General features: G+C 42.6%; 2 protein-coding genes across 2 annotated transcripts; one reads left to right on the top strand and one right to left on the bottom strand.

Annotated features, from left to right (window-relative positions):
- Positions 1 to 485: 485 nt before the first annotated feature.
- On the top strand, positions 486 to 4,415 carry LOC311019497 (protein FAM222B-like). Its single transcript, XM_084018944.1, has 3 exons — positions 486 to 625; positions 1,458 to 1,579; positions 2,116 to 4,415. Exons 2-3 carry the CDS (start codon positions 1,504 to 1,506, stop codon positions 4,401 to 4,403), a joined length of 2,364 nt encoding a protein of 787 aa, XP_083875070.1. The 5' UTR covers positions 486 to 625; positions 1,458 to 1,503; the 3' UTR covers positions 4,404 to 4,415.
- A 3,922-nt stretch (positions 4,416 to 8,337) lies between these two features.
- On the bottom strand, positions 8,338 to 14,649 carry LOC311019501 (transient receptor potential cation channel subfamily V member 1-like). Its single transcript, XM_084018950.1, has 15 exons — positions 14,482 to 14,649; positions 13,965 to 14,116; positions 13,608 to 13,760; positions 13,218 to 13,355; positions 12,820 to 13,124; positions 12,445 to 12,621; positions 11,997 to 12,152; positions 11,812 to 11,907; positions 11,650 to 11,720; positions 11,407 to 11,572; positions 11,261 to 11,327; positions 10,819 to 11,153; positions 10,566 to 10,690; positions 8,566 to 8,672; positions 8,338 to 8,472 (listed from the first exon to the last, which is right to left on the bottom strand). The coding sequence occupies exons 1-15, from the start codon at positions 14,604 to 14,606 to the stop codon at positions 8,396 to 8,398; spliced, it is 2,250 nt and encodes a 749-aa protein (XP_083875076.1). The 5' UTR covers positions 14,607 to 14,649; the 3' UTR covers positions 8,338 to 8,395.
- Positions 14,650 to 19,395: the final 4,746 nt, after the last annotated feature.

Genomic DNA, 19,395 nt, shown 5'->3' with positions numbered 1-19,395 from the left:
CCCGACTAATTTGATTACACAGGGTTTTTATAGTCATGTGTTTTATGTCAGAGCATTTAATTTATTCATTGCTATCAGTAGGAGGATTTCAAGTTATATAACAGAAAGAGTTTCTGAATTGAATCACTTACTCAACCCTTTACCCAGTAGCATATAAATTAATTATAGTGAGCTCCACCTTTACCAGCTGCAACATGAAAGGTATGAGCACAGTAAGTAAGGTAAAGTAACTTTTACTTGGAACAGAGTATTTGTACACAGCTAATTTTACTTGAGTGAAATCTATTATCTGAATTCATCTTCCACCACTGTCTAGTATGCCACTTAGCTTTTAGTCATGCCTCAGTAAGAGAACAAGAGAAAGTTCATTAACTCTTGATAAAACATCCTATAGGTGGAATTATTGGACAGGCGTTTATCATGGATACCTAAATGCAGAACCGGGGGTCTTTCTCGCTCTCTGCGCATGCTCGACAAACGTTGCTGCCGTAGCCAGACAGCAGAAGCAGCAGCAGCACGGAGATCCAATACCGGGGATGGTCTCTTCATTTAACAAAAACAAAACCATATCAATGTTATAGCTCCACAAAATGAAGTTCCCCTACTCATAGATTCACAGAGAGGAGTAAGTATGACGCTCTTTAATCCCGGTGGCGTCGACGTTGTCCGTCAATGAGAAGCTAAAGTTCGCTAACCAGCTGGCCTGGTCACAATAAGCACAAAGAAGCTACTTATTTATTGTGACTCGAGCTAACCTATTACACGATGGAATATTTGATTTCCTGCTGCAGTCCGTCCAGTTTCTGTTATTTAGCTAAAACAGCCCAGCTGTATTTATTAGGTCGGCACACTGTTTAATGACGTCGGATTAAGGCAGGATTAGATGGCTAACGTTACCTAGCTACGGACTGTCTGTCTGAAAGTTGACCTGCCTCACTTAAACGACTCTATCGACTATGTGATTCGACACGTTCAGTAAGATGGTCACTTTAGGCGTTAGCTGAGGACGATACCGGAGCTCCACCCGGTGAGTGTGACCGTGTCTGTGGAAAATGTCATGTTATTATCCGGTCTGCATTAATGAAGATCCTCTTCTCCTTTAACTCACTGCATTGCGACCTCCCGAGGCATCCAGGGGGTGGGATGGGTAGGCCCGAGTCACTAAAGAGGCACTGCACTTGTAGCCTGTGCTTTTGCATCAAGATGAAATAGAAACGCCAGCAGTTGTATTAAATATATTAAAAACAGCCTTATTATTGTGTATATATGTATAAATATATTTATTATTTTATTTTTGTTTCATCTCAGCTCTTTTACAGAACCACAATGTCAGTTTATTACATGCCACCATTTATAAAAGGTCGGACTGTACTGGATGTGAAAAATAGGTGATAGCAAAGCAATTTTGTGTGTCAGCTGACTGGAGCCTCCCTGTTTCTCCTCCTGTTTCTCCTCAGTATGGTGAGGAGAAGGTGTCCCATGCTGCATTAGAGGAATAGTGACATGCTGGCCTGTCTGCCAGCATCTGCTACTGTCAGACTTCTCTCCCGCACGCAGATGAACACTGGACTTCAGAAATGTAAGTGCTTTCTTCCACCATGTGGTGGTTGCATTTACAACCATTTCTAAATGAGTCATTTCCAGCATATTTGTCAGGACTACAGGACTCTTAGTCGAGAGCTGGAGCAGATAAAACGACCATCTAGCTCATGCTGCAGTACATTTATTCCCACTCTGCTTGTAGTATCTAGTATCTAGTGTTGTGACATAGAGATGTGGGCTTTTCTTTTGGGAATGCGTCCTCGTTTTGTTTGTGCACAACTTGCAGAACTGGCCATAAGTGGGAAAGATGCCATGTGTCACAAAATTACATAAAAACCCCAATTGAGACGCATGTTCATGTTTAAACAATGCTTATAAACCCTGAATAATATCTGCATATCCCATATGCCTTAATCAGAACATGCTACATTCAGAATAAGGCCTAAATAACAATATACAAATGCAATATGGCGTTGGCAGGGCCCGAATCAAATTTGGAATAATAGTGCTATTTAATGTAGTCCATGAACTTTGCTAGGTATTTCTAGTTGTCTGACCATATTCACATTGCAGGGGAAACTACACAGAAGATGAGATCTGCCAGCTATCCAACCCCAGCAGAGTTGGATGCCTATGCTAAGAAAGTTGCCAACAACCCTCTGACCATCCAGATCTTCCCTAACAGTGTCAAAGTACCTCAAAGGAAGCACATTCGCCGCACAGTAAACGGCCTTGACACATCCTCGTCAAGCCAACGCCACAGTCCCTACCCCTCTCAGGTCAGCTCCAGTAGGGGTCTGCTGGCTGTACTCTGTGCGCCCGCCAAAGGCGTCATCAAAGAGTCAGACGGTAGCCGCGCCCGACAGCTTCAGAAGGCCATCATGAACCCTCACAGTGGGCCGTACGCCACTCAAAGCACTTTAAATCTTCCTCAACCTGCTGCTCACCTACAGGGCCTGTCTCAGCCTGCAGCCCAGGCTGCCCAGAAGCAGGGTATGGTTCACCCACAGGCGCTCCAGCAAAGCTTGACTCATCCAATGACTTTACAGCAGCCTCAGACTCAGCCTCACCCACAGGCTTTACAGCAAAGGAACATGGCTCATTCACAAGCTCTGCAGCGGAGTTTGTCCCAGGTTCAGACTTCACAGCAAAGATTGGCTCGTCCACAAGGCATACAGAGTCTGCCTCACACCCAGGCTCTTCAGCAACAACAGAACCAGTCCCATCCACAAGGCATACAGAGTCAGCAGAGTCTGCCTCACACCCAGGCTCTTCAGCAACAACAGAACCAGTCCCATCCACAAGGCATACAGAGTCAGCAGAGTCTGCCTCACACCCAGGGTCTTCAGCAACAGCAGAACCAGTCCCATCCACAAGGCATACAGAGTCAGCAGAGTCTGCCTCACACCCAGGGTCTTCAGCAACAGCAGAACCAGTCCCATCCACAAGGCATCCACAGTCAGCAGAGTCTGCCTCACACCCAGGCTCTTCAGCAACAGCAGAACCAGTCTCATCCACCGGTCGTACCGCAGCAGCATCTCTCTCTGCAGACACTAAAGCATCACACGGCTCCTCCACAAGCTTTACTTACACAACAAGGAGTGACTCAGGATCTGCGTCACATGTCTGATGGAGCTCCGCTTCCGAGCCTGCAGCACACCCAAGGGCTCGTTGGCTCACAGCCCCTTCCCCAGGCTGTGGGTATCGGACCTCCTACCATGCCTAATAGCCTCCAGCAGCCCCCACCTGGGGCATACGGGCCAAGGAAGCTCCCTGATGCAGACGCCCCACCAAATGTAACTGTATCTACCTCCACCATCCCACTGTCCATGGCAGCCAGTCTGCATCAGAACCGGCCGAGTGACCTGAGCAGCATTGTGCACCAAATCAACCAGCTGTGCCAGGCACGGGCTGGTATGGGCACCACCTCAGTCTGTGAGGGCCAGATCGCAAACCCCAGCCCCATCAGCCGCAACCTGCTGATCAACGCCAGCTCAAGGGTGTCCTGTCACCACCCGGCTCTAGGCTCTGTGCCTAGCTGCCTTATGGTGGGTCCCCCAGACAAAGCTACAGCTCAGACTCCCATTGCTGCTCTACATCCACAGCCCAATATAGCTGCTACTAATACTATACCGGCCTTTCATGCAGGCCCAGAGAAGGTACAAATGCAGCAGTTGCAGCATTTACATCAGCAGAAACAACAACAGCAACAGCAGCAGCAACAGTTACAGCAGCAGCAGCAACATTTACAACAACAACTACAGCAGCTGCAGCAGCAGCAGCAACAGCAGCACTCCTGGGCTCAGCATCAATTAGCCCACATGCAGCAGCCCCCTGAGGGGGCCCATCCCTGCAAGAATCCAAGGATGGAGCCTCCAACTGAGTGTGCTTTCCCCTCTCGAAACCTCAGCTATTCCCACAAGCTACCCAACACTGCACAGTCTTTTCCTCTAAAGCATCCTTCAGAAAAACCACCACCGTCATCCCCTGTTAACTGCCCAGTAGGTTCTATGCCTTACATTAATGGCCACTACATGCAGCCGCCGTGGGGCAGCATCCCATCCACAGCAGGTAAGAATGGATCCGGCCCTCAGGACCTCCCAGTGGCTTTCCAGGGAGGGCAGGCTGCTGCCTCAGCAGACAGCATCCCAGGGGCAAAGTACAGGCCAGGGAAAGAGGGTCCTCCTGGCCAGTCCAAGTTGATGCAGAATGTGGATTTCTTAGGCGGGGAGTTCCAGATGCCTAGCTTTCAGGAGCAGAACATGGGTGTGATGGAGAAGATGCACAGGTCAGCCATGTGCCAAGTTCAGGAGCCCAACAATGGTGGAGGTGTTCACTCTCATCACCCAGGCTACCGCTAAAGCCTGCGCTTACCCCTCCCCTCTGTGTGGTTTTGCTTTTTTTTTTTTCTCAACAACTACTTTCAGCTTCAGAAGTTTATTTTTTTAAGTTCTTGCAAGTGATCAATTACATTTATTGCTTCAGAGCTTGATTTGTAGCCCCACCAGGTTGTGATGTTTCAAAGTATTCCTCAGGTCTTAAGCCATGTCGTACTTTTGTTGCAGTTGAAGGGTTTTTGAGGTTGTTGTCCACAGTTGAGTAGAATTCCTCTTTTCATCACTGGCATGGATGTGCTGCTCTTTGTTCATGTATATATGGTGTTTCTAAAATATTAATTTGCAGCTGAGAATATGCTTGCCATATGATTGTCACAGTGCTTTTTCTAGGTTGACATACAACAACTGTTTTCAGCATTTGTGGCCTTACAACTGCCCAAAGGCAAGATTTAGGATGTCCGTGTGTGATATTTTATTTGCAATTATTTATCCTCTTAACGGGTTTGTGATCCATTTCAGTAAGGTTACATGTATATGCAATTAATAAGACTGTTGATAAAGGTTCTGTTTGTCCCAGAAGCTCCCTCCCATAGTTCAGGTGTACACTTGTTAACAGGCCTAAAGGTGCAAGCCACAACTCCTCTATCAGGAATGCAACATGGCTTCTGAACTGCCCCATGAGTAGTAGTCCAGGTCAGTTTTGCATTGTTCCATGGGTGATCAAAGTGTACTAAAACAGCCAGCTATCACTGTTGAGCAGAATTCTAGTTTTAAAAAATAAGACAAAGTCAACACTCGCAAAAATGGTAAATTCTCCACGTAGTTTCTCAAGTTGCAAGTAGTTCCTCGTCTGTTTGGAAAGTCTAAAGTGCCCTCTTGTGTGTAATGTTTCAAGAATTGCTTTGGAATTTAGTTATTTTATTACAGTTTTTGTTGTATTTCTCTAGATGGTCCTACTTGAACTGTAGAATTGACTTTTAAATGTTATGCCTAACATTTTGGCAAAAAGGAGCAGAAACTCCATTAGCCTCTATTTGTCTATAGCTAATGTGAAACAGAATAGCATCCTGTTAATTTTTAAATGGTGTATGTATGTGAAAAGCAAATTGATCACTTGCAAGCATGCAAGTACTTCAAATAATGCGAGCTGGGGAAATGCTTAATTTCCTGTCCAACACATTTCCTCACCACTTTACTGCTGTAATACAAGTGAACTGATGTGGTGTGGATGCTATCCGTGTGGTGGGCTGTTCATCTACTAATCACTGGCCTGACCCTGTGTTGTATCACTGCTACCTATAAAGAAAAAGCAAGGATATTCAATGCAGGTTATGTGTTGCTAGATGTGTCTAGCATGAAGCTCTGGACCCATTTCCTTCTCTCGTCCTTTTTCGGGTTGATGTTGCTCTGCTAGCCTTCTGGAAAAAGCCTTAAATGTCACAGTAGGTATCCTCTACGTAATACTTACCTGAACTGACTTCCTTTGCCAGGATCCCAACAGAAGTATGGCTTTGTTGTGAGAAAGATTTTTTTTTCTTTTCCCTCAGCTTTGGCTCATGATAAATCTGTACTGTCAGATACTGGGTAGTGTTAAACGTGTATGTATAGGCAGTGAGAATGGGTGAAATGTCCTTCAATTGAAATATTAAGGTAATAATGCTACTCGTACTTGTTGATAAATCACCATCTTACCGTCTCAAATGTTGCCTATCAAGGATTTAAGATTGATTTTAAAATATGAGTAGTATTTAGCAGAATTAATAGGTTGTAGAACAGGGCTGTAGCAGTTATTTTAAAGTATTTGAACTTTTAGTTGTTGTACTTAATAAATATCCTGATATAGTTTAATTTATTTTTTGGACCACTGCATCCTGAAGCCATAGGTCGTTTCACATTAGGTGCCATAGGTGACACAAATTGACGCAGTGTAAACGGAATCGTCTGCACTCGGAGGCTAATAAGAAGTTTGCATCCATTAATCTGATGTCTTTCGCAACCACAAGCATTTTTCTTTCATTCTCTGAATTATTCTCAGAATACAGTACAGGTCAAAAGGGAGAACGAGTGGAGAGATATCCATCATCTTCAGAGAAAGACAGCTGAGATGAGAGCCAAATCTTTTCTGGATTTTGGTCTTCATACTTGATGGCAGTTTTTTTTTTTTTTTTTTTTTTTTGGCTCTCATTTTTGATGTGCCTGCCCCTTGAAGCTGCTATTGACTTTAATATTAACACACACTAGTATGATTTGTGTGTGCTTGTGTATGAATAGTAATGATGTATGGGCTGTATCGGTGAAAATAAATTCCTGTTTATGTGATGGGCGCAGGGCGAAGATTGCCACCACTCAAATGCTGGTAAATTTGGTCTTTATTCCAAATCTATATGACCAGTATTCAGAGTGGTTTTCATGAGTGGGACCCAATGCGGCCTAAAGATGGACACCTTCCAGTCCTGTGTGGGTTCCTTAACTTTAAATCAACACTAAACAATTGGACACACCTGCCCAGTTTATTTTGAACTGCCTCCTTACAGCCCAACATTGTCAGGTTCTACAGTTTCATATGAAGTGCCTCCACTGGGCTTAGTATGGAGAAATGTGTGAATGGATGTTTGTGTGTGCGTATGTTAAGCTTGGGTACTTGCACACGGGTGTGCACGCTGACAAACGTGCACAGTTGATCTCTGATGGGGGACCAAGCTACTTAGTGTAACTACTGATACTGTGTCATGGACTCGAGTCCTGAAGTGTGCCACGATTCCTCGACACCGTCGAGATGTGTGAACTGTTTGCTGCTGACTCACTGACCAAAGTGACCAAGCGTCCCTCTGTAATCACCCAGCCAAAGCCTTGGCAAGCTTGTGTTGGGAACGTGTATGTTGTAACAGTAATAAGCAATGACCTGGTAACACAACGGAGAGCTGCTGCCCTCATTCGTTACGGTCAAAGAAAATCTTGTGAAGTAAAAGTGTAAAGATGTGAATGGAGCATAAAAAAAAAATCTAGAGTGAGTGGTTCTTGTCTGCACAGTACAACCTAGTTTTGTTCTCGCCAAGCAAGACTCCGATGTTCTAAGCAGAACTCTGTATTTTCTGTGGCTCCTATGTCACACAGTACATGTCGATCTGCACTGTAAGAATCAAATCTAGACATCGCGTTCGCTGACAACCGATGGCAATATTTATTGGGGCACAGCAATGTAACAACTGTTTGGATTTATTATTGCACCAATTAATATGACTGTCTTTGATTATCAGAAGATGCATCATGATGTGAACGGTGGTGGAGGGGGCCTACTTTCTCTACTTTGTGAAAATGTGATATTCCAGTTTTGCCTAACCTTCAGGAATAAAATGTCTTGCACAAACATTCCCCCTAACCAAAATAAAGTTTGCAAACACAAAGCTTTTACGAGGGACTGTGTTTATGTACATATAAGATGTATCTCAAACTATATTATATTGAAGTTAGTATTCAGTCTGATAATCATCACTTAACTCTACAGACCAAACAAACATCCAGAACAAGGGCTTTAGTGTTTATAAAGGAAGAATTCTGTCACTGTAAGCATGCAGGTGATAAGGTTATATATTATGGAGAGGTAGAATTAGAAAAAGCTGCCATACTTAAAGAATTAGTGCCGGTATGCCTCCGCCAATCAGTCAAGTTACATCCATGTCTAACCAAACACATCACACCATCATTTCATCCTATGAGACCTGTGTTATTAGCATATTCATTCTTGAGTAATGGCCAAAAATGTGTTTTGTGAGGTCAAAGTGAACTTTTGACCTCCAAAGTATAATCAGTTCATCCGTGAGTACAAGTGGATGTTTGTTCCAAATTTGAAGAAATTCCTCCAAGGCGTCCCTGAGATGAGGCTTTCACGAGAATGGAACGGGTGTAAGGTCACAGTAACCTTCACCTTTGTCCACCAAAATCAGTTAATTATACATTTAAAAAGCGGACAGGGCCATTCATTTGCAGCCACAGTGGTTTTTGACGTCCTGCTGGCCCTAGGGGATGCTTGAGTGCTCGGGTTGGCGATGTCTGGCACGAATCCTCTCCAAGAATGGATTCAGGTTCCACAGACCTGAAAGGTAAAATGGCAACTCAATCTCCATGTTAGCAGTAAGAGAAGACGGTGTGTGTGTTGTGTGTGCGTGCGTGCACTCTGTTAACCTACTAGGAGTTGGGTGGGGGGCTGGTGGCTTCATCATGATATCACCAGGGTCTTCCTCCCGGATATAACCGACATCTGACCTCCACTGTCTCCAATTAATTTCCTCCACTCTGAGGTGGAAGAAGAACACTAGAAATGCTTGACATGACTCTAAAATTATGTTACAGGAGTTCCATTTACTGTATTCTCAATGTTTGAGGTGCTCAAAGCATTGGAAAATAGTAGAAACAATAGACAATCCACTGATTTCACAGATTACCTGAACGACTTTCTACCAAATAAATTATCCCATCTAAAATCATTCATAGTGAGATCTGTGTATTTACCTTGCAATAGCACGACAATTTTTCTGGAAATATTGAAAGTATTTTTGAATGCTTTGAGAAGCATAATTGTAATTCACAAATCAAATAAATAAACCAAATAAAACTGAAATAGTTGTATACCACTACTGAACTCCACTAACTTTGTGCAGTGAACAAACTTTTCAAAAGCGACCTAAAACAATACCTGCAAAATGATTTTAGGGTTAGGGTTTATTTCATATGCCGGACAAACCCATAATTGTTACGTTCCCAGAAATAAAAGCCTGAAGGACGGGGGATATGGAGCTAGAACAGTCTCATAATTCATAAATGCACACAGAAATTCATAAATGCACAAAAAAGATTTACAAATGTATTTGGGGATTTGTATATACATGTGACTCAAAACACAAATACATTTTCAATGCACACACAAATATGTTTCATTTCATATGTAAGTAAAAAATATTCACATATAAAAAACAAGATTCATAAACATATTTCCAATGCACACACAAATCTAAAAAAAAATCACAAATACATGAATGTTAAAGTATTTGCAATCTTCATCAAATACGCATTTGGGGCTTGTTACATTCATATATGAACTGTTGGACCTGTATTTACAAAGTGCTTTTAATTTGTAAACCTCCCTGCATTTGTGTGTGGAACTTTTGAGACTCCCCTGACGTGACTCTGATCCACAAATGCGTTTTTTCTAAGAGGAGGTTGTCTGTAGCCAATCAGATGTCTCCCTCCTTTACAGCCAATCACGTGAGTGTCTCCCCCAAAAGTCTAAAACACAACTCCGCCCGCACCGGTTCATCTTCCCCAGAATGAGGGAATAAATTACTTCCATAAAATGCTTCTTTATAAAAGAAAAATAGATATTTATATAACTGTACACCTAATCTATACAGCATAAAGACAGGGAGCACAGGAAGAAGGGAAATTATCTCCAGAAATAAGGTCGATTCTGGCTCTAGCACCCATATCCCACATCTGATTGGCTACAGACAACCTCCTCTTAGAAAAAACGCATTTGTGGATCAGAGTCACGTCAGGGGAGTCTCAAAAGTTTCACACACAAATGCAGGGAGGTTTACAAATTAAAAGCACTTTGTAAATACAGGTCCAACAGTTCATATATGAATGTAACAAGCCCCAAATGCGTATTTGATGAAGATTGCATTCATGTATTTGTGATTTTTTTTTAGATTTGTGTGTGCATTGGAAATATGTTTATGAATCTTGTTTTTTATATGTGAATATTTTTTACTTACATATGAAATGAAACATATTTGTGTGTGCATTGAAAATGTATTTGTGTTTTGAGTCACATGTATATACAAATCCCCAAATACATTTGTAAATCTTTTTTGTGCATTTATGAATTTCTGTGTGCATTTATGAATTATGAGACTGTTCTAGCTCCATACGGGACACAACAAAAAAAAAATCTTGCACAGTAACACAAATATTGGTCAACTAGTGGGTTCAAAAAGGTGACTGGACTGATTATATCAAAATTACACTCTGGACAGGGAACAACATGGCAGAGCCAATATTAAGTACGGACAGGGAACAACATGGCAGAGCCAATATTAAGTACGTAATACTTTCCAAGTTTTGCATCAAGCTATCAATAAGATGATTACAGCAGGAGCTGATATGAGAAACGTCCCTGTGATGGTTTACCTGAAGAATCTCCGACTCTCGGCCTGCTCGTCTCTGAAACACACAACCTTGGACACGGCAGAGTGCAGCTTCCTCCTCAGGCTCCTCGGCAGAGTCCTCTCCATGTCCAAGATGGTAGAAGCCCTCTGAGGACAACAGGTCAGTGTTTCAGCTCTTTTGTGTGTTCATTTAGTCTAAAGTTGTTAACACATTATCTAGAAATGTAGAAACATAAGTGAAGCTGGAGTTGAACAAAACTAGAACAGCTCCACACCTGCAGGTTCCAGATGTTTCCGCTCTCTTCAGAGATTCTCTCGACTGTGTTGCCCATCACGGCTATGAGCATGTTGAGCAGCAGGATGTAAGTGAGCACGATGTACAAGATGAGCAAGATGTAGAAAACTTCCTTGTACTGAACGTGGTCGGTGAACTCCAGGTCTCCCATTCCAATAGTGAACTTGAACAGTTCCAGTGTTGTAAAGCGGATGTCATTGTAACTTGGCTTCTTGCACTTAAATGGCTCGTCACCAAAGCTCCTTCCACGTGCCAGAGTGCCATTGGGAAGCTTCTTATGAGCCGGAGGAGAGTCCTCGATGAGAGCAACGATGGCTAAAGAAGAGGAGAAGGTTTAAGTCAGAAGTCTTTACTCTGGAAAATACCTTAAACTCTTCATTCTTCATGAGCTTAACTTAACTTAAAGTCCATCAAAGACTTACCAGCAGAAAACCCAAAAAGCAAAACAGCGTAGACACACAAAAACTGCAATAGGTCACCCAGAATCATCTAAAAAGAGAAACAGACTTTAAATCAGGCGACCCATGACTCCCTCTGAGACTTTCAGTTATTTCCACTCAATTCTTACTCTTTCCATCATGACGCTGTACATCCCCAGCTGTTTAGAGCCTCTTGAGTAGTACAAAACATTGATCCAGGCGAGAGCCAGCGAAAACACCAGGAGTCCAACATATTCTCTCCGCCCGCAGCTGTACAACACTGTGCAGACGAGAAGGAGCGTCGCCTGCAGGAAACTGCAAAACAAAGTGGGGCGCTAAGATGGCAGCCATATTGAATGTTTCCTTCACAAGAGGTCAGTGGCAATACTTACAAGAGAATGTCGCAGAATCCATCCGTGTACAGAGCCGTGAAGGTCGGAGGGTTCCTCCTGAAAATACGTATCTGTGGATTCAGGAGTGAGACATGTGGAAATAGTTTGACATTCATTTGAAGCCTTTGAGTGAATTACTGGAACCAGATTCCACTTCCTCACCGCTCTATAGAAGAACCACACTGCTCCAAGGACACTAATGATCTCGCCAAGGCAACGGATGTAGTCAAGCGGGTCGTCTTCAATGGGAAACGGCGGCTGCAGGTCAAACACGTCAAAAAGACGAGGTGATGCAGTTATTAAAGTGCTGTTTCTCCTGTTTTAACTTAGTGGATGGATTTTCTTACGTGTCCTTCCTTTCTGTAGAAGGCCACTGAGGTGAAGATGATCAGGTATGTTAGGTAAACCAAGAAATTCATCAAGAACAACTTGGAAGCAAACCTGTCCCACTTATCCTGGAGGAGACTGCGTAGAGGCTCGATCTGGAGCATCTCGGGGCGATTCTGAGGATGTTCACAGGATGAAAGCTTGTTTGCACAAACACAAAGAATACAGATTTGTCTGTGCTTATGTTGTTGTGACAGCCTCTGTTTCACAAAGAGGCTGTCTTGTTTCTCATTCTAATTCCTCCTTCATCGTCTTTTGCATCATTTCCATGTATATTCTAATTTTTGCTTCGATGTTAATGGCATCTGGTATTTAAAAAGTGTTGGCTTACTCCTGTACCATAGTATCTGAAGTAGGAGGATGTTGTGTAGGACAAGGGAATATCAGATGATATTGGATATTTCTTACCGGGGTTTCACTCCCGAAGACGACTATCTCCAACACAGAGTTGTCATCGTTGGTGTCAATGGAGCTTGTGTCATAAAGCGAGGAGTGAACGGGTCCGTACACCCATTCTGTAAACTTCCTGGACAGCGGCCTCATCTCCTCTTCCACAAATTCCCGGTGTAACATGTGCCTGAACAGCTGGCCAATCAGAGATCAGGAAGGAGAGGATTATCTTGTGTGACAAACCCAGCGTCCTCTCATCTCGTGCCGATTTTATAACATGAACATGGTTTTATAAAGTCACAAGGCAATGCGCTCCATGCTGGATAGGACTGTTCTGCAGTGTAAGAAAAACGAGGAAAGTGTATATTAACCCTCAAAAGAGACTTGACTTACCCCAATCTTGCCTAGCTTGGCTGATAACTTCAGAGGAGTCAGCCCCCGATTATTTTCAATCATTTCCAGCTGAACTTTTCTTTTTTTCTCCACTCTGTTGTGCTGAATAAGGATGTCGTCGTACATCTTTGCAATCATATCTGTGTTTTCTGCTGTATTGTCTGCTATGACCACCAAGGCGTGCAACACAGTGTTTCCTTGTGAGTCTTTGTCAGTCAGGTCCGCTCTACTGTGGGAGTTTTCCATGAGGAAGGACACAATATGTGGCTGGTTGGTGCAGGCAGCCAGGGACAGAGGAAGCTCTCCTATTGGAAACACACAAAGGTCACTTTCATGATTTGGTGATAAACAGCTGGGAAAGAAAATAAAGCTTTTGGTACAAGGATGCAATTACCTACCAAAATAAAAGCCCAGTCCTGCATTACGCTGGAAGAACTTCCCATTGGCTTTGGCTTGCACATCTGCTCCTTTCTGTACCAGCAGTTTCACGTGGTCAACGCTCCTTCTCTCGATGGCAACGTGCAAGGCTGTCTGACCTGTGAGTGTTATGTGTTATACACGCTTTTAATGTGTTCTGCACACTGTTAGGCCATCACGATTACAATACAAGTCTCCTAGAATTTAATGAGGCCCTACAAATGTGATCTGATGGAGAATTAAGTGCATGCTGGGCATGCATGGCTACATTTTAACTGTAAATGGTAAGTACACAGGTTGTTATTTATTATTATGTGTTATTTATGGCCATGGGTTCTACACCGTAGAGTCCACTCAGCTCACGTTCCTACCTTTGTAGAAAGGATCTGTGTAAGATGTGTTGATTAAATGTTCTAAGTCTCCAGTTTGCTCGGCGATGTCAAGGAGGACTTCAACTGTGTCATTTCTGCCATCTTTTAGGTTCAGCAAAGCTTTCAGGAGAGCTGTTTTTCCATTTGTTTCATCTGAAAGTTGTGCAGGAATTACAGTTTTGATCATTTACTAAGCCACCTCTTCTATTTGCTCTGTCGCCTTTTCTAAACAAAACTCTTTTAACCACCAATAGTCACTTTGCATGACAAGAATCTATAACAACATACTTTTGAGAACAAACTAACATGGCCACAGATAACGGCATTGCCAGACACATAGAATTTGTTCCTGCTTGCCTGTGAATTCTGGGCTTGTAAGTTGCTTATCATTAACTCTCAGGTAGTCAAGCAGGCCAACAAGTTGACTTGTGTCTCCTTGGGATGCTGCTTCAAAGACTCTCTGCCTGGTGAACGCTTTACTGAAAATGCTGTCAACACTGCAACAAGGTCTGAAATGTAAAAAAATACAAAAGCGTTATGCAGCCCAAGACTTCCAACCATGCAACAATATTTCAACACTGTTCATCTTTGAAAAGAGTGTGCAAAGAAAGTAATATTTGTTCCTGGGGGTCTTGGAGAAAGGGTCCGGACCGACTGGTGAACAAGTAGAGACATTCAACATGCTGAAACCTGTTAACCTTAACAACCATGTAACGTGATACTTCTCAGTTCCTAAAGGATTTTTTTATCCAACCGAACCACAAGGATTTCTGTGTTGATGTGTTGAGGTCTCCAGCAGTCACATTGAGCCATTTAATAAAAGATAAAGAATAAAGAAATCCAACACCAGTTCTTCCCCAGTACGACCAGTTACCTAGACATCGAGACGTTGGTATCCATGGGTGCAGGAATTATCTCTGCGCTGTCTGATCTGAGCAGCCAATCCAGATTCCCTTCCTCTTCTGGGTTTTTGCACGGCGGCTGTCCATTGTCCGTCATATTTGTTCATTATATTCAAGTCGTGTGTGCTTCCTGAAGTATCTCGTCGGCTATGATACAGGTGTAGAATTGCAAAGGTCAGGGGCTGCACTGAGGCGTTCCTGGTGTTTGTTACCTTGGTAACACTCCTCCCTCTCCCCCGAGGGCAGGGCAAGTCTGTTGTTTGTCTGTCAGCAGGTTTCTTGTTGTAGAAAACAATCTGCATACTCTCTATTATTCTCTCATGAGGTATTACAATGTGTTCAATCAAACGCTCTTCAAAACAGCCTGACACTTTTCAGTTCAAAGTGATGTTACTCGTGTAATCTGAATGCCTAAAATGCTTCACCGAAAGGTAAATTGATGTTGTTTAGTTTTTCAATTAAGTTAATGGTTTGGAATTTAATTTTAAAAGAAATATCATTGTCAATTTTGAACTAATTTACTGATTTTTGTAAATACCAGTATTAGCAATACGAGATTGTTGGATACAGAGTTCATAATCGTTTCCGCAACCATTTGTTTTATTAATTATGTTACTGACCGACTGACTTAACACAAAATCCTTGGTTAGATATAAGAGAAAGCTTTAAGAGAAAGGATTTTATGGGAGTCGGTTGAGTTGAGGACGGGATTAGAAAAGCACAGTTGCATCTCCACACAACTTTTATGTGGGTATTTGCTTACTGTACACATTACAGTAATTTTCTGTACACAAGGCACACCTTTGCACTTCATCAAAGAGCACACTTAATTAAAAACATGTCATGGCAATACTTTAAACTATTTAAAAATCAAGAAGAGAAGCTGCAAACCAATTTTTAAAAGTTTTACGTTGGAAGGTAATTTTGTTGTTGTACTGAAAGATATATTTGATATCATCTGGTTCTTCAACACTTTCTTAAAGCAGTTGAAAAGCTATTTAACCGAAGAATGGGTATTGTTACAATTTATTGTACTAAAAACAAACTTCAAATTATGTACTAATGGTTACAATAACTGAAGTCGTACTATAGCCGAAATAGTATGTCGAAAAAAATCAAGAAAAAAAGGTCACAGTACAGTATATGAGAAAAGTAAAGAAAAAAGTAATATAGTATGTGAAAAAATTAAAGATCAAAAAGTCCTACTATAGTATGCGAAAAAAGACTTAAAGTCTTAAAAGAATTATGTCACACAAAAAAGTCATAGTTTAGTAGGTCGAAAAAATTAATGAAAAATGTCACGAAAAAAAGTCACTATAGTTATATAGAAAAAAGTCATAGTACAGCATGTTGGAAAAACGTCCAGAGCAAATCATAGTTAGGGCCCGAGCGCCGACAACGTCGGGCTGCGAAGCCCTATTGTTATTCGAACCTATTGTTATTCGAATGTTTATTATTCTTACACATGTTCGACCTGCGTTTTGGGGGCCTGAGCGTGAAAAAAAACTAACGAAAATTGGAGTGTCTATAGGGTCTGGCGAAAAATTTGAGAATTTGGCGTCTTCGCATTCGGCCACGAAAAGGTTGCTCGCTAGCGCCACCTAGTGGGAGATTCGCCATCCTCGCGGCACCGTAAGTCCGATTGACATGAAACTTTGCACACATGTGCAGACAAGTCTCCTCTACAAAAAAGCCATTGGGAGTACCAAAGTCCGCCTACCGAAATTTTCCGCCATCTTGGATTTTATGAAAAACAGGAAGTTACGCATTTCTCGGACACCGTTGGTCCGATTTGGACGCATACTCGTTACACCTAGCTGGGGGGGTGTTCCGAAAAGGTTTCGAAAATATGCATTGTATCAGAAGATATCGGCCAATGAACATTAGAGGGTGTGGCTACCAAAATGCAATTAGCATAACTCTATAACCTTTGCCCCAAAAATTACGGAACTCGAAACCTATGTTGCAATAGCTTCAAAGAACATGCATGTCAAGTTTCATCAAAATTGGGTAATGTTTGGCGCTGCCACAAATTTCCAAAAAGTGCCATTTTTGGCCGTTTTTGGCTGTTTTTGGCCATTCACAGGGGTCACACAAAATCACAAACTGATTATACCGTTGATCCGATCGATACCAAAATTGGATATGTTGTTGGAAAGGCCTTAAGGACAAAAAGTTATCGAAAGATGCTCCAAAAGTCTAGGGGCGTGGCCACGCCGACGCCATGACTGCGCTACTATTTTCAAGCTTCGCCATTGGCATTAAAGCTGTTATAACTTCACCGTTTCTTCTCCGATCTGCTTCAAAATATTCATGCTTGTTAAGAGTCACGTCCTGAACACAACTGCACTGCAATTTTAACTGACAGGTAGAGCGCCACCTAATGGCGACATGAAATGTGACCCATTTTAGGCCCATTTTCTGAGCAACAGCCCCCCCTCTAGGTAGGGCGTACACGCATGAAATATTTTTTCCTAGATAGCCCAAGTGGAGCTGTACAGAAAAGGCTCTTGGACCCACCGCCTAAAGTCATGATAAAGTAGGTAAAAAATATGTTTTTAGCCAAGTGTGTAAATCAGCCAGGTTTTCACTCAATCTTCACTCGGGGAGCATAGAGGGGAGAGACACAGGCGCACAGCGACCACCAGATGGAGTCAGAGATCTATCAGTGACACATGGGGAACTGTGACTCTCACATGCAGCTCAATCTGCCTCACACCAGATCAACAGCCATGCCACTTTTAATTCCTTTTTTTTAATTCCTCTAATTTCAGCCTGGACACAAAGGGAGGAGGAGAGATGGCACACATCTCCACATGCATCTCACACAGCTGTCACTTGAACTCTGCCATAAACTTTGCACACTTGATTAGAGTTCCTTCCTGAACACATCTGCACTTTGATATTCACTCACAGTCAGAGCGCCACCTACTGGCCACAGGAAATGTCATTGATTTTGTGAATTTTTCCAAGTTAAAGCCACACCTGATTTTTTTTATAACTAATTCCTCTCATTTCAGCTTGCAAGGAGGACACAGGGGGAGGAGGAGAGGTCACACTAGGTGGAGGAGGAGAGATGTCAGGAAGGCATGAACATGTGTGTGAGCTCTGTGACTGAAATGTAGTTTCACTTTGGATCACACCAGATCAACAGTGATGCCACTTTTAATTCCTTTTTTTAAATTCCTCTCATTTCAGCCTGGACACAGAGAGGAGGAGAGATGACACACTTTACATGCATCTCATACAGCTGTCAGCTGAACTCTGTCATTAACATCCAAAATATTATAACTTCAGTGTTTGTTCTCTGATCTGCTCCAAACTTTGCACACTTGATTAGAGTTCCTTCCTGAACACATCTGCACTTTGACATACACTCTGTCAGAGCGCCACCTACTGGTGACAGGAAATGTCATTGATTTAGTCACTTTTTCCAAGTTAAAGCCACACCTGATTTTTTTTATAACTAATTCCTCTCATCTCACCTTGCAAGGAGGACACAGGGAGAGGAGGAGGAGAGGTCACACTAGTTTAAGTTGTACTGTAAGATTTGAGATATGTTGCTTCTAGCGGCCTCTTTGGCGGTAGCTGTAACTACAGGCGAGCCTCTGGGACCTTATCTCGACTGTATAACGTCAGGCTTCATCAATTGTGAGTCTCGTTTTCCCTGATTTTGACATTCTTAACTTTCTAACGTGTGTTAGTGAACTCAGGCGTATTCACTTTGGTTGCATTTGGGTTTCTACTTTGAGACCTGTGTTTTCAATGTAGTCTTTCTAAAGTAGGCTATTTGTTATTAATTGTGCAGAATTGCAAACATTCTACGTACATCTATACATACATGACTGTATGATATTTACACACTCTAACGTGCTAATAGAAATGTCTTCTTAACTTTATATTGAACACCGGTAGGGGGTGCACGGTTCCTGAAGATACTTGATAATATACTTGATATACAAACACAGATGTCGACAACATCAATTAAAGCAATATTATCTATGTCACCTTTATTTTCATTTTTGACAAGTAGAGGGGGTGCACCGCTCCTGGAGGTACTGCAATACTAGGTTGATGCGTGGAGTGGACGGAGCAAGCCCCTATTCCATCTCCCTATTCCAAAAATCAATTTAATATATGGTCCCCGGGTAGGGGACGTATCAGATATTAAACTGATAAGAACAGATTTTTTTCTTTCGAAAATGTTTATTGAAACATCAAGCATACATGAAACACAAGTAACCTTTTAAAATACAACAAAGACATCTGTAAAACCATATCTAAACAATAAAACAATTATTTAAAAGAGGCAATACAGATAAAATTTGTCATCTGTTAAAAGGTGTACATAAGATATATTTGTGTGGCATACATGTTGAGTGTTCATGTTAAAAGTCTTTTAAAAGGGAGTGCATTGGTAAAAGAGAAAACAAACTCTTTTTTCCAAAGTCCCTTCTTGTGCAGGAGCGCAGTGAGTCTATAAACAAGGGGACTAAACCTGCACCCCCAGACAGAATTGGTCTCTCGGGATCCTGTCGTGGTGCTCAGAGGAGATCTCTCCCCTTTGCTCCTTCCCACCTGCCTCACCCGTAGAGTCAGGCTGCCGCTGCTTTGACCTTTACTCGTGTGGCTCCAACTCCTTCGTCCGAATGGGCACAGAGGCGATTCTTCTCTGTGGCTGTGTCCTTGGCCTGCCGCCTGCAGCTCCGGCCATTTGGGCCGTTGCTGCGGCCATCCGGATCACAGCCACGGGGGGGATCTGCATGTGCATTCTTACCAGCAAGTTCCTGGAGGTCCATATGGCGTCTTTGATGGCGGCGAGGGTGAGCAGTTGTTTCGCACAGTCACGTGGTGGTACTTGACTGTCCTGGCTCACCCCATACAGC

The sequence above is a fragment of the Eutrigla gurnardus genome (genome assembly GCF_963514095.1).
Source record: "Eutrigla gurnardus genome assembly, chromosome: 10".
NCBI lineage: Eukaryota > Metazoa > Chordata > Actinopteri > Perciformes > Triglidae > Eutrigla > Eutrigla gurnardus.
Note: the sequence above shows the minus strand (reverse complement) of the source record. Positions and strands in the feature narration are given on the sequence as shown.

What these genes read in the sequence shown, in the direction of transcription:
- LOC311019497 (XM_084018944.1), top strand. Translation starts at nt 1,504, where the DNA reads ATGCTGGCCTGTCTGCCAGCATCTGCTACTGTCAGACTTCTCTCCCGC. An exon ending in GAACACTGGACTTCAGAAAT is followed by an intron (nt 1,580 to 2,115) that starts GTAAGTGCTTTC and finishes TTCACATTGCAG; the next exon opens with GGGAAACTACACAGAAGATG.
- LOC311019501 (XM_084018950.1), bottom strand. Translation starts at nt 14,606, where the DNA reads ATGACGGACAATGGACAGCCGCCGTGCAAAAACCCAGAAGAGGAAGGG. An exon ending in ACAGCGTCATGATGGAAAGA is followed by an intron (nt 11,328 to 11,406) that starts GTAAGAATTGAG and finishes TTCTCTTTTTAG; the next exon opens with ATGATTCTGGGTGACCTATT. An exon ending in GCTTTTTGGGTTTTCTGCTG is followed by an intron (nt 11,154 to 11,260) that starts GTAAGTCTTTGA and finishes CCTCTTCTTTAG; the next exon opens with CCATCGTTGCTCTCATCGAG.